The sequence below is a fragment of the Vidua chalybeata genome, chromosome 2, assembly GCF_026979565.1.
Source record: "Vidua chalybeata isolate OUT-0048 chromosome 2, bVidCha1 merged haplotype, whole genome shotgun sequence".
Lineage (NCBI taxonomy): Eukaryota > Metazoa > Chordata > Aves > Passeriformes > Viduidae > Vidua > Vidua chalybeata.
This window is the reverse complement of record NC_071531.1, coordinates 10339164-10351802: the sequence shown is the minus strand read 5'-3', so window position 1 is coordinate 10351802 and position 12639 is coordinate 10339164. Positions and strand designations below refer to the sequence as shown.

At 35.4% G+C, this 12639-nt stretch overlaps 1 protein-coding gene across 1 annotated transcript in view; it reads right to left on the bottom strand.

Annotated features, from left to right (window-relative positions):
• DMD (dystrophin) overlaps positions 1-12368 on the bottom strand; it is a 567421-nt gene extending 555053 nt beyond the window's left edge. Inside the window, exon 1 of the mRNA XM_053931535.1 lies at positions 12271-12368. Coding sequence (XP_053787510.1) covers positions 12271-12290 — 20 coding nt within the window. The 5' untranslated portion in view covers positions 12291-12368. The remainder of the gene's footprint in view (positions 1-12270) is intronic.
• Between the last annotated feature and the right edge of the window lie 271 nt (positions 12369-12639).

Genomic DNA, 12639 nt, shown 5'->3' with positions numbered 1-12639 from the left:
CATTTATTTCTACTATGGGGAATATATGCTAAAATTATTGTTTTTATGTCTATTTGAAGAATATTTAGAATATTCTCAGCTACATTTTCCTTATATTTTGCTTTTCTTAACTATGCTAACAGACAAAACATACAACTAGTGGTAGCCTATTTTTCCTTCAGTGTATTCTCTCATTTTGTTTGTAGAAAATTCAATTTCACATACCATATCACTTCTTAGTTCATATGATTTCCTTCTCAAAAGATATGAGTATCATGAGATACATACCGACTAACTCATAGGATCTTACCTCTCATGTGAATTTCTGTGCATATTTGAGTATCACACCCATAATAATATTATGAGAACACAAGGCAAAAATTCTGTTCTAGTAGTTATAATCACTGCAGAAGATAAAAAGGAACAGGGAAAAAGAAAATTCTCCCCCTCGTGGCGAGGAAATAGCACAAGCCAACTCCTTTCTTAGGTTGGTATTAAACATCAGTGTCAAAAGTTCTGATCTGAACTAAAGGAATAATGTGCCTGATACATCAGTTAAAGGCCTCCTTTTGCCCAGGAAGATGAGTGCTCTAAAGACCTCTGTCTCGAGAATAACTCGGCAAAACCATTTCGAAAACTAAGCTTTATGGCAGCCAAAAACTATGCATATAGGTGTTTTTACCTAAAACCACTTAACTTCCAGTTCTGCAGAATAAAGTGCTGCACCGGTCAATAAAATCTGGACCATAAAGCCTTATAAAGATTAAGTTTCTTTACCCTTTCTCAAAATGGTTCCAAATACACCTGAGAGCAAAATTAGAATGGAGCAGCTAAAAGCACTTTCATACATGCATGCAACTACATGCACAAAGATAAATGTACAGAGGATTCAACCTATAGCAACACTTTATACTTAGGAAGGCAAATTTATGGCCAGGAAAAACAGTTTTGCAGGCAGACATAGCACTTTACAATAATAGCTAACAAAAATGGTGGAAGGAAGCTCTTTGTTTAGTAATGATAAGGGAAAATCAAACATATCACTTTTAGAATTTTATTAACTAGAACTGACAATAAAGAGTTTGAATGTTTGAAAGAAGCACTGTGAGTAAAATGATGAAGTGTAAGACTAGAAGACACTTCTGAAAATCTGCATGGTTAGAAATTACATTCACAGTTTCTGGTTTGTTGAGAAGCAGATGCTTGCTTTTCTGAAACTTTTCAAATCTTTAAAAGTTCAAGAAATCCAAGTCCTTTCCTAGATAAGATGGACAGACACTGCAGGACTACAGAACAATAACCTCTGATTATTAACATATTCCAGAGGCCTATATCAAGGATATTCTAGAGAGAGACTGCAGGAAATCTTACTGATGAATACAGGAGACTTTAGATATCTTAAAAGGAGAATACTTATATCAGAAGGTTCTGATTTCTTTGCAGGATTTCCCACCAGATGAAGTACCCCCTACCATTCAAATAAGCATTATTTCTTCATGAGTATGACATCAGAATTCTAAAAGAATAAAATTGAAGAAAATCTGAAAAATATAAGGAACATAAAAAAAAGGAGAAGGACCAGCAGGATCCCCCTGTCCTTCGTGCTTACAGACGACTGAAGAAGGTGAAGTCCTAAAAGTAGATAAGGTCAAATCGAGAATTATGTCACAAAACTCAAACCCTACACGTCTTTTCCCCAGCCAGGCTGCACCCCAGGACACTGAGAAAGCAAAGGCTTTAGAGCCCAAGATGCCATTGGCTTTCTGGGCTGCAAGTGCATGTTGCCTGCTCATATCTAATTTTTCATCTGCTAACAACCCCAAGAGAGTTGTTCTAAAGCCCTCCATCCCCCATCAGGGTTAAATCAGAGGTGGAAAAGTCAACATGCTTAGTCACAGAGCTGCCATTCAGAGGGAGCTAGATAGGGCTGAGCCAACAGAAGCCCCATTGTATCAATCAAGAAATGCAAAGTCCAGCACCTGTGAAGGAAGAACTTCTTGCAAAAATATAGTTTGGAAATTGATTGGCTGGGAAGTGGCTTTGCACAAAGGGATCTGGAGTACTGTGGGCAGCAAGTGGGACATGAGCCAGCAGTGTGCCTTGTTAGCCAAAACAAGCAAGTATATCCTGGGCTGTGTTGGCAGCACTACAGCCAGCAGATGGAGAGAAAAGACTACCCTTCTTCACTCAGGTCTCATTGGGCCACATTGAGATCACTGAGTCCAGTTTTGCACTGGTCAAAACAGGACCTTAATGAACTGGAGTGAATTCAGCAGGACAACACCACAAAGTCATGGGGCTGGGGCACTTGCTCTGTGAGGAGGTCATTGAAGAGCTTCAGTCAGGCTCTTCAGGGGGGTGCATAGTGTGAGGATGAAAGACAAAAGGCATAAAAGCAAATGAGAAGTTTAGACCAGATATCAGGAAAAAAAAAAAAAAGCACCATGAGGACAGTCAAGCTCTGGAACAGGTTGCCAAGAGGTTGGTCAGTCTCTGCTGTTGAAGGCCTTTAAGACCTGTCTGGCTAAAGTAACCTGATCTACTAGTGTTGAGCATGTTTTGTGCAGAATGTTAGACTGGGAGAGTTGCTGACAGTCCTTCCAACTGGAATTCTGTGATTCTATGACACTAATTAAGGAAATGAAAACTCTCTAAGTCACCATAGCTAGATCTTACACAGCTCAGGACAAAGGGAAAATACGGCAGCAAGGTGCAATCATACAGAGATAAGTTGCTAAGAAGGATTCTAGTGAATTTTTTATGACTAACAGGCTAAGCAAATAAAACCTAAGGAAATGAAACTTCAATGATTATGTTGTCCATCATTCATTTCCAATAATAAATTTTCTAGCCTTTTAACCAATATCAGCCAAATCTGGGAGGGAAGTCTCAGAGGTAATTATGCTGTTATAGGATTTTGAAAAATTGGTTGCTGGAGAGAAGAAAGAACATTTTACTTGTTTTAACACTCCAAAAAGACAAGCAGAGGATCCCTGAGTTCCATTTTGATTGGCAGTTGCCAATTCCAGCTACCCAGCTAATGCATGCACAGATGCAAAATATATGTATGCTCCGCATTCTATGCAAATTTTATGTGAATTTTTTGCTTTATTGTTTTTTGATCTTAGCAGCCACCTCCTTTTAATTTTCTTGCAGCCATACAAGACTTGTGGACAGAAAGAGTACATCAGATAATCTGACTAGAATTGAGGCTATACAGTCTTACAGTGTTATCCTTATGTAACTCTAATAGATAGAGAATTGCCTCAAGGTCTTAATGGAGTTGTTACTAAACCCAATTTTCCTGAGTGATATCAGCCTTAATGATATAGGAGAACAGCAAAATAATTGTCACTCATTTTATTTTAGTGTAACTGCTGGAAGAAAATTTTCAACCTTACATTAAGAATTAATCTCTCTTTTACAAGAAAAACAAGTAGACACTTAAAATTACCAATCAGATGAAAAAATGAAAGTCTGAGCTAGAAGGAAACTATATATTCCAGGAAGAAACAAATAATATAACACTGGAAAGAACTACTTGCAATGCATCTAAGGCACAGTCCCCTGCAGAAGCCCAGAAGATAAGGGTTTAAGCATTTCTCAAACACCAATACCCAGATGGCCGTGGAGCCAACCAAGGATTGTTGGTGAGAGCACACTGTGAGAAAGAACAGCATGTGGCTGAAGAAGGGGCCAGGCAGAGGTAGGGCAGTACTTTCATGGGACAATTGTCCTTGTTCTGACTCCTGGAGCTAAGAACAACACAGTACAGGGCAAGTACAGGAATGAAGGCATGGACTGCTGCCAAAGGCCAGCCCAGTAGCCTTTATTTGCCAATCAAGACTCCTAAAATCCCCACAAACTCTCTGACCTATTTTCAGAGAGGTCTAGAAGAACAAACTGAAGATGATATCAAATTTGCATAAAAGCAAGAAACTTAGCTCCAGGGTGGGAAAACTTAGTTTTAAACAGGGGTCTCCGCAAAGCCTGGGTGGTGCTTGCCACATCAGCTGGATCCCTGCAGACCTTTCTCTCTTTCTCTCTCTTTCTCTCTCTTTCTCTCTCTTTCTCTCTCTTTCTCTCTCTTTCTCTTTTTTCCTCCCTCTCCCTCTCTTAAATTTCTCTCTCTCTCTTCTCTTTCACCTGACCCCTTAGTCAAAATCTGCCACCATTTACTTATACTATAACAGACTTATATTTTATGTATATATAATATATATTATATAATAGATATAATTTCCATAATGTGCATAATTTAGTAATAAAACTTTGTAAGTGTTTATGGTTCATCTGACTTCTGTTGCTCCTTTTTGAAAATGGCATCTATAAATCTAGGGTACTCCTATCCTGTTAAGGATGGGATGCCACAGTCCCCCCCCAAAATAACAGAAAATAGGAATCAGGTGTTTTGCCTACTTTTACAAAACATCCCTGCAATACTCTGCTTCAAGCTAAGAAGGAAACCTTTTTCCTATGAAAAACAATACTCACAGTTCCACAGACAAATAAAAATATATAAATAAAAGGCTAAATTAATCTCAAGTGTCAAAATTTTAGGGAGCAGAAACTACTCTATTAACGTGCAGCGTATCTAGTGCTTTAAGAACTAGACAAAGTAAACAGTTTTTGTCAGTTCCATAGCTGCAACATTTTGGATCACACCAGAAGTATTGACTAGCTTTCACCAAAATCACCTCAATCACTGACTTGCCCATAAAGAAAATAAAATTTCAAAGCTGACCACCCCCAGTGAATTACTGAAGGTCACCGGGCTGAAGTTTGTAATCTCAAATCTATTTGTACCAAGGTCTATGCTAGTACATGAAACTTGCTGCTTTCTACTCCAAACTTAATGTGTGTCATCTTTGTCTCTTTGGCACACAGGGGTTTATGTAATACATATAATAAAAGAAAAAAATTCCTTTCAAACTGCCTTGGAGGAAGCAAAAGAAAATTATATTTATTAGATGATAGCAACAACATGTACTGAGAGCTGAGAAATAGCAGTGATGAAAACTGTATAAAACAGAAAACTGTAACTTCTGACTTTAGCTACAGATGTTAAAAGACTAGACTCCCTCTACTGTCAAAAATGCTTTCCCGGTAGGTACTTGCAGGGAGATGTACACTGCACCATGGCAACTAGAGAGTGGCAATTCCTTAAAAAGCCTCAAGGGAATTCTGCAAAGGAGCTCACCTTAGTACTTCCAATATGCATTGGACCTAATGGCAATTCCAGCAACCTCATCCTTCATTCAGTGCACAGATGACCCAGCTAAATATTCATCCACCTAAAAAATTCTGGCACCGCACAATGCAATGATTCAATACCAACAGTGAAAGTATACCTTATTTGTCAACACTTACAGAAGGTAATAGAAGTCACTGGAAATAAGGTTTCGGACCTGAGGATATCCTGCAGTTCTCTTAGGCTACATCTACATGGATGGATGCAGCTAAGCATGAATGAGCTCTGCCTGTGCTCTGAGATGGTTGGCTATAAATCAGGACTATCAGTGAAGCTACAGAGATGCACTAACGCAGCACTGTCCCTAAAGCAAGTATACCCTTCATTCCAGCTGTGTCTCATAGCTTATGACACTGCCCACAATGTCATATTTTTTTGTGTATCTGATATGAAGGCCCAAGACAGTTCATATCCAGATGGCTCAGAGTCTATTTGCTTCTGCCTGCATTTCTCTTCATACATATTTGCATTCCCATAGTTCTACAGCCCACATATTCATGACTAAGCCATAACATTTCCCAGACATTTCAGTGAAAATCTTTGTTTGTACAGCAGAAAAAGGCTCTACAATAATTCCTGTATGAATGTGGTGCAGTTTTGTCACTAAGCATTTTACAGTAAAGTTATGCTAAGTTATGCTAATTGTCAGCCTTGAGGGTTGGTGATTTTAAAACACACAAGATTCTTTTTCAGCAGAAACACTTTCACAGCACAAACACATGCAAGATTATCTCCTCTACTTATTAAAAGAAATTCTGAGTTAGTTATTTTCACTTCATGTTACAATACAGGCACCTTCAATTCCCATAACATTTTCCAGTTTTAAACTCTTTAATTACACTATGACAGTGATTTAATAAACATAGCTCTTTTCCCAAAAGCTGCAGTGTTATTTCTTATCCTGCCGCAAATTTGCTATTTAAGTTTAACAAATAATTTTAGATTTCAGTTATAGCAGTTCCATTTAGAAGATTATCTTATATATAGTGCCCCATGAAAAGAGACATTTTAATGGCCATATATAAGGTAAAAATATTTTCCAGCTTTGCTATAAATTTAATATTTTTAGTTATAAACTAGGCCATACAAATATTTATATATATTTTGGGTTTTTTTACATTATAAATATTGACAGAAAGCCCTATCTAGATTGTCCATAATAAAACATTTATATGTTATATTACACCTGCTTGTTATACATTATTTTATGCTTATTTGCTAGCAATTAAGTAACCAGTGAAACTTACCAATACATTAACTTGATGGTGCAATATTATGGGGGCAAATCAAGTGGCAAATCTGTGGCAAGAATTTGATTATATAGCAACTGCTATGAAGAGCATTTTTGTACAGTAAGTAGGGTATGGAAATAAATTAACAACTAATGGTGGCTGTAAGAGTCAAGCATTATAAGCTGCCCTTTTCAAAATCTAAATGAACAATTTGTGTCACTGCAAAAGAAAGCAAGGAAAAAAAACCCTACCCTGCATGTAACTAAGGCATGGTAAGTATTTTGAGATTAACATTAGAAAGGAAATAATTTTCTTCTCTTATTGGGGATGAATTAATCTGTTCTGGTTTTCAGTTTCACCTTGAATCCTGGACCAAGGATAAGTCTAATAACAAGACTTACAGCCTCAACAGAAATATGTGAGCAGACATTTTTTCAGAAGAGAACAGCCACTATTTCTCACTTTCTCTTAAAATACCTATGCCTTCCACTAGTTGCTTTTCTCCCAGTACTGAAACAAAGCCAGCTAACATTCATTTTTGTCATTCACTTTGTTGGAGTTAAAGCAAGTACAAAGAAATGCTGACTGGGCTTAGTGAAAGAGATATATAACAACACATTTAGATATAAATTAAACTGCATTGTTTTGTTATACTTTCTAGTTTAAGATTAATCTCCCCTAATTTTATCTATCCAAAACTAATGTCTCTAGTCTTATCTTGTCTGGTCTCCCTGAAGAGTCAGAGACTCACTATACACAGTGCAGCAGTTACCTGTGAAAGGATTGCCTGGCAGTATTGAATTGAGAAAGAACACAGGCAAGTACTGTAAAATAAGTAACAATTAAAACTTGGATAGCTAAGGGTAGGTCACATGACTCATGTCTTCAATGACTTCACATTTACAGAGCATTGTCAGTGCCTCAAATGGAGATTGGAAATCCACAACTGAGAAACTCTGGGAAGGAAATCATAAATAGCCTAAAGGGCTCCCTAGTATATATAATTAAAATTAAAGAATCACCTTTATTAATTCTATTTTGATGTTCCTTAAGATAGATATGGCACTCAAGGCTACAAAACCATTTTCTTAAAAGCTCGAAATGTGTCCCTTTAGTCTTTTGGTTTCAGTTTGGACTTTTGCAAGACTAAATAGTTGTATAATGAGCAGTCACAAAGGGATTCAGAACTAAACATGGTTTCATAGTGGAATGTTAATGAGAAATCTGTGCAAGACTGGCATGGAATGAATGAGAGACTTGGACCAGTCTGAAGTAAGAGGTTGAGGCTATGAAAGAAGACTTGAGGTATATCTAAATGTTTCTGGAAATCTATATTCAATAAAATAATTTCTTCAGTATTCTAACATCTGGGTTTGCACTTGTCAGTTGCTTACAGATACTCCTTCAAGAAAATATCTCATACTATTAAAAGGTAACTATACTCTTAATACATCACTTGGGCTGAATGCAGATCTCTTAATATTGTATCTCTATAATTGCTACTTAGCAAGAAGAGCACAGAAGCGGATCTGATTCAGATACCATAGACAGGAATGTCCTCAAGGCTTGCTGGTTCTGCAGTAATTCAGAACATAGGCAGGTTACTTACATTTGAAAAAATAATGTATTTTATTTCTTTTTTCTAATATCTTGATCCATGGATCGGATTAGGTCTCAACTCAACAGAATATATCAGCAAGGGATTATGACATCTGCTACTATGTCATCATAGAAATATTACCACAAAATATTGTTTCTCTGACAATGAATCAATTCTTTATGCACAATAAATGTTTTTCCTTCACCCTTATGAAGCTATTCAACAGCTAATTTAATAAAAACTTTTAATTAAAACTTTTTTATTCAGAAAAATTTGACAGTTGTACTATTATCCAAAAATGAAACTAATTCTTAGCATAAACTTATTAACTATTTTTTATGGCTTACTCTCATTACTCTAAAAATTTCTAGTTGTCTGTGAATTTTATACAGCCTCAATGTATTTTTATTATCATTATTATGGATTTGCTATCTTTTCTGATAAAAGGCTGTCATATCACTTTTTTCTACTTTTCAGAATTATCAAGAAGCACTTTCTAAAAATATCTGGTATCAATTTCTCCACATTCTCTCACAACATTTAATTTTTAGTGGATTTGAGATAAATTAGATGGGCATTAATATAGTCTGTAATGTAGTCTGGAAGATAATTCTTAAATAAAACATGAAAAAGGAAAAAATTAGTTGCCTGGCAATTTAGTATTTTGCTTTTGAATTATATTCGAGTATTTTTTCTAATTTTTTCTGCCTTGTGTGTCTTCGCTTTTTTCTTTTTTTTTTTTTTTTTTAACATTCTCACCTGCAATTCCTAAAGAAATATTTTAAATTAACATCTATTCTGGAAAACTTTATTGCACTTCACTGATTCAATGAATTTCTGACAGTTTCAGTGCTCCTGTAATTTTAGGGAGCACTTGTTTACAGAAGCAAGACGTAGGCATAAATATCATGGGAAGACAATATCCTGAAGAGACAATCACGATCTTTTACAAGTGGCATGCTTGTAGGATAAAAAGTTATATAAGACAGTAATTTAAAAGTCTATTTTTATTGTGGTTTTTTTTCCCAAAAATTATATATTCTCATATTATATATTCTCATTTAAAAATCTATATGTTTTCATTTAATTGGTATATAGGGACCTGGTGTTAGTGTCAGTTCTTAAATAATCATGATTAATACAGCAAAAAAACAGTATTTAAGACTGCTGGAAAGAAGGAAGACATTGTGAAATTCTGGTACAAGGACAGGAAAAACTATGACATCTGAGTGGCTATTCTTACTGGCACTGAAACGTTACCTTTCAAAACTCAGTTTCTATTATCTTAATACAACTGTTGGAAAGATAACATAAAAATTTAGTATCAAGCAAAGGTTGAAGTTATAAATTAAATCATCAATTGGTCTTTAGCTCACAAAAAACGAATCATGCCACTGCTGTTTTCTGGAGTTTGTTTTGCACTCATAAAACTAAAACCAAGGAAACAAATTCCACTTGGTGTAAGATGACATCACTCCCATTTATCTGTTGGGAACACAATGAGTTACCATGTTCTGAAATTAATTGGAACAGAAAAGAAAGTCACTCCTATCAAAGAACCATGCTTAGATACAGGCTTGACTTAAAAAATTAATAAGTGAAGATTAGTGGCTAACTGTGATAGTGAAAGAATAAAAATTTGCATCATCCTAGGTTTCTAAAGCCACTGGAAGGGTACTCTAGGATGACCACAGCATTTTTGCCGTTTTTTTTTTCCCCAGTGAAATACTGTCTGTTATATTACACTAAGTACAATATGAACTCTTATTTAAATACAGGAAAAATGCTAAAGTAACAGTGTGAAATAAGGTTTTCAAAAACTGTAGAAGAACTGCATTTGTAAAGCTATTTGAGTGCTTACCATTCCTAATGTATTTCTGTCAAACTGGTGCAGGCTCTGCTATAAAACTAACTGAAAATCTATTTTGATTTCTAATTAAAAGGAACTCACTCTAGAGTTAATTACAAAGTATCTAGATATGAATCAGAACTTCTAGGAAATCAATTTCACACAAAAAATGCAACATGAAGGTTTCTAATGACTTCTATAAGACATAGAGTAAGCTCTCTGCTAGTAACTACAGAGGGAAGGAAAGTTGCTTTGTTCTTCCATCTGTTGTGGTGATAGTCGACTTTTCATTTATTACAACAATAACTTCCATGTTGTTACAAGACTTTGATTTCATAAAACCAATATTCAGAAATGAACATATTTACAGTATATTTATTCCTGGTACCTTTCAAATATGGAATACTCACATTCACTTAGACACGCTCCCTTGAAAGCAAGACAGCTCCAATAATAATTCCAAACCTGTCCTTCAGCATCATCATCAGTAGCATATCTCCTAAACACAGCTTCATCCATGTCTCCAGGGCAGAGTTACACTGATACTTTCACCCCTTACAGACACAAACTGCTAGAAGTAAAATGCTAAAGGCCATATTGTCTTCCTTCACCTCATCCCTTGGATTCATTGCACATTCATGTGCAATCCAAATGCACTTCAAAGAACAGCAGAAGCTATAGTGACCCTTTAGAGTTCAAAGAAAACCTCTTTAAGGCTGACACTAAACAAAAAATATGAAAAAGAAAAAGAAAGGTGTCTGAAAAGAATCAGCAGTCATGCTTATCATCACCTTGAGCTACTGTCCATCCCACTGAGAGGGTACGTGCCCCAGGCAAAGGCCAGCTGGACAGTAATCACACTTTACAGTTCTCTGCTGCCATTATCTGATGACCTCAAAATACTTGACAAACACTAATTCGTTTCACCTCACAAGAATTCTGCTGCTAGCTAAATACCACTACAGCCAAAATAACAAATAATTGAGTGTCAGTGATCGTAGTGCAAGCTTTCAACTAAATAAACTGCTGTCCTTTCTACACACCAGTGGCAGAAAATGCATATGAGGAAATTCCAAATGTTTCTCAGAGACTAGTCTACTAAAACAGTAACAGGCAGGGCAAAGCCAGTCTCTAGGGAAAAGCTCAACACCAAATATCTCCTGGTCTTATTATCTGTGTGAGCAGATTTTCTTCAACCTCTTTTCTAACTTATCCTTCATTTTTGTAAGTGGCATCATGACTTACAAGGAATTTTCTTACCACACCAGAACAGGACTTGCTATTTGAAAAAAACAAAGCCAACAAAATAACAGGCAAAGAAGAATTTGTAAGGTTTACCAGATTATAAATCTGTCACAGTTTCTTACACTTTATATGTTGAGACAAAGCAGAAATGACACAAAGATTACTGACTTGGATTTTTACTATTTATCTCTCTGATTATTATTTTTTTAAGCTTTACTATCTTCTCTCTCCAGCAATCTAAAATCAAAGCTAGTGACTGGCTGACAGTGGAAATAAGGTCTCTAGGAATCTGCAAAATGACAGCTGTTTACCAATATTTCTAAACAAAGAAAACATAAAAGTTGCCAAGGATGGATTGTAGAGCAAAGTCGGTGCAGGCTAAACCCAGATGAAGCATTATTCTTCCAGTAACTGACTACACATTTAGAATCATGTCTCATTCTATAATTAATGCAATAATTTACACACAAAGCTATCTTTTTGTATAATAATGATAATGCTTTAAACAACATTTTCTTAGATAAATGATATTTCAAAACGTGCAGTGCAAAAAGTGATATTCTATCAAATATCAATCTAGTGTCTTTTGAGATGGCATATCAAACTAAACTTTTAATGTCAAGTTTTCAGCATTGACTGAAGAGCCAATTTTGTAGAATTCCTATGAATGGGAAGTTTCAATGAATGGAACTATTGATATATATAAAATGATTTTCATTATCAGATTAATGTCATTCATTCTCAGATGAATTGTCAAGGACTTTTCTGTGGTAATGCAATAAGTGCTTGAAACTATGACTTTTTAATCTAAGGCAAAGTTATTTGTTAACTCTTAAGTAGTTGCTGGAAAAATGGTATACCCCATAAATCATAGCAATTTATGTATCATTACCAGTTCCATGGTTCAATGCAAGTGATAGCTGGTCAAAGTATTTTCATATTTTCAGTTTTACAAGAACTTTCACAAATTAAATTACAAATCTATATAGATGTTCTATTCTTAGTTAGAAGAAAGTATTGTTTGTGACAAAAAGAAGCAAAAACCCCAATCATCAACAATAGGTCAAATATCAAAGAAAGCCATCAGAGAGAGCAAGTTTTAAAAGTTACTTACGCCTGTCGGTCCCTGTACATCTTGTTAACTTTCTCCCATTCAAAATTAAGTTGAGTCAGCTTTTCTTGTATGTTTGCTGCTTCCTTTGGTGTAACATTTTGCAAAGCCGGTGTCTTCTTGTTGTTAATAATTTCTACATGACCTTGCAGTCTCCCCAGGCTATCCTTAATGCTCTATAATATCAAGATTTTAAAAAATAACAATGTTTTTATAAATAACAAGTAATTGTTCATAAGCAAAATAAAATGGTACAAAATGCTAATTAAACAATAACATTGACAATAGGAGTAATTTTACAGTAACTTGGTATAATAATTGAATGTCCATCCTTTTTTTGAAGACTGAATGAAGTAGATCTGAGGAAGTTGA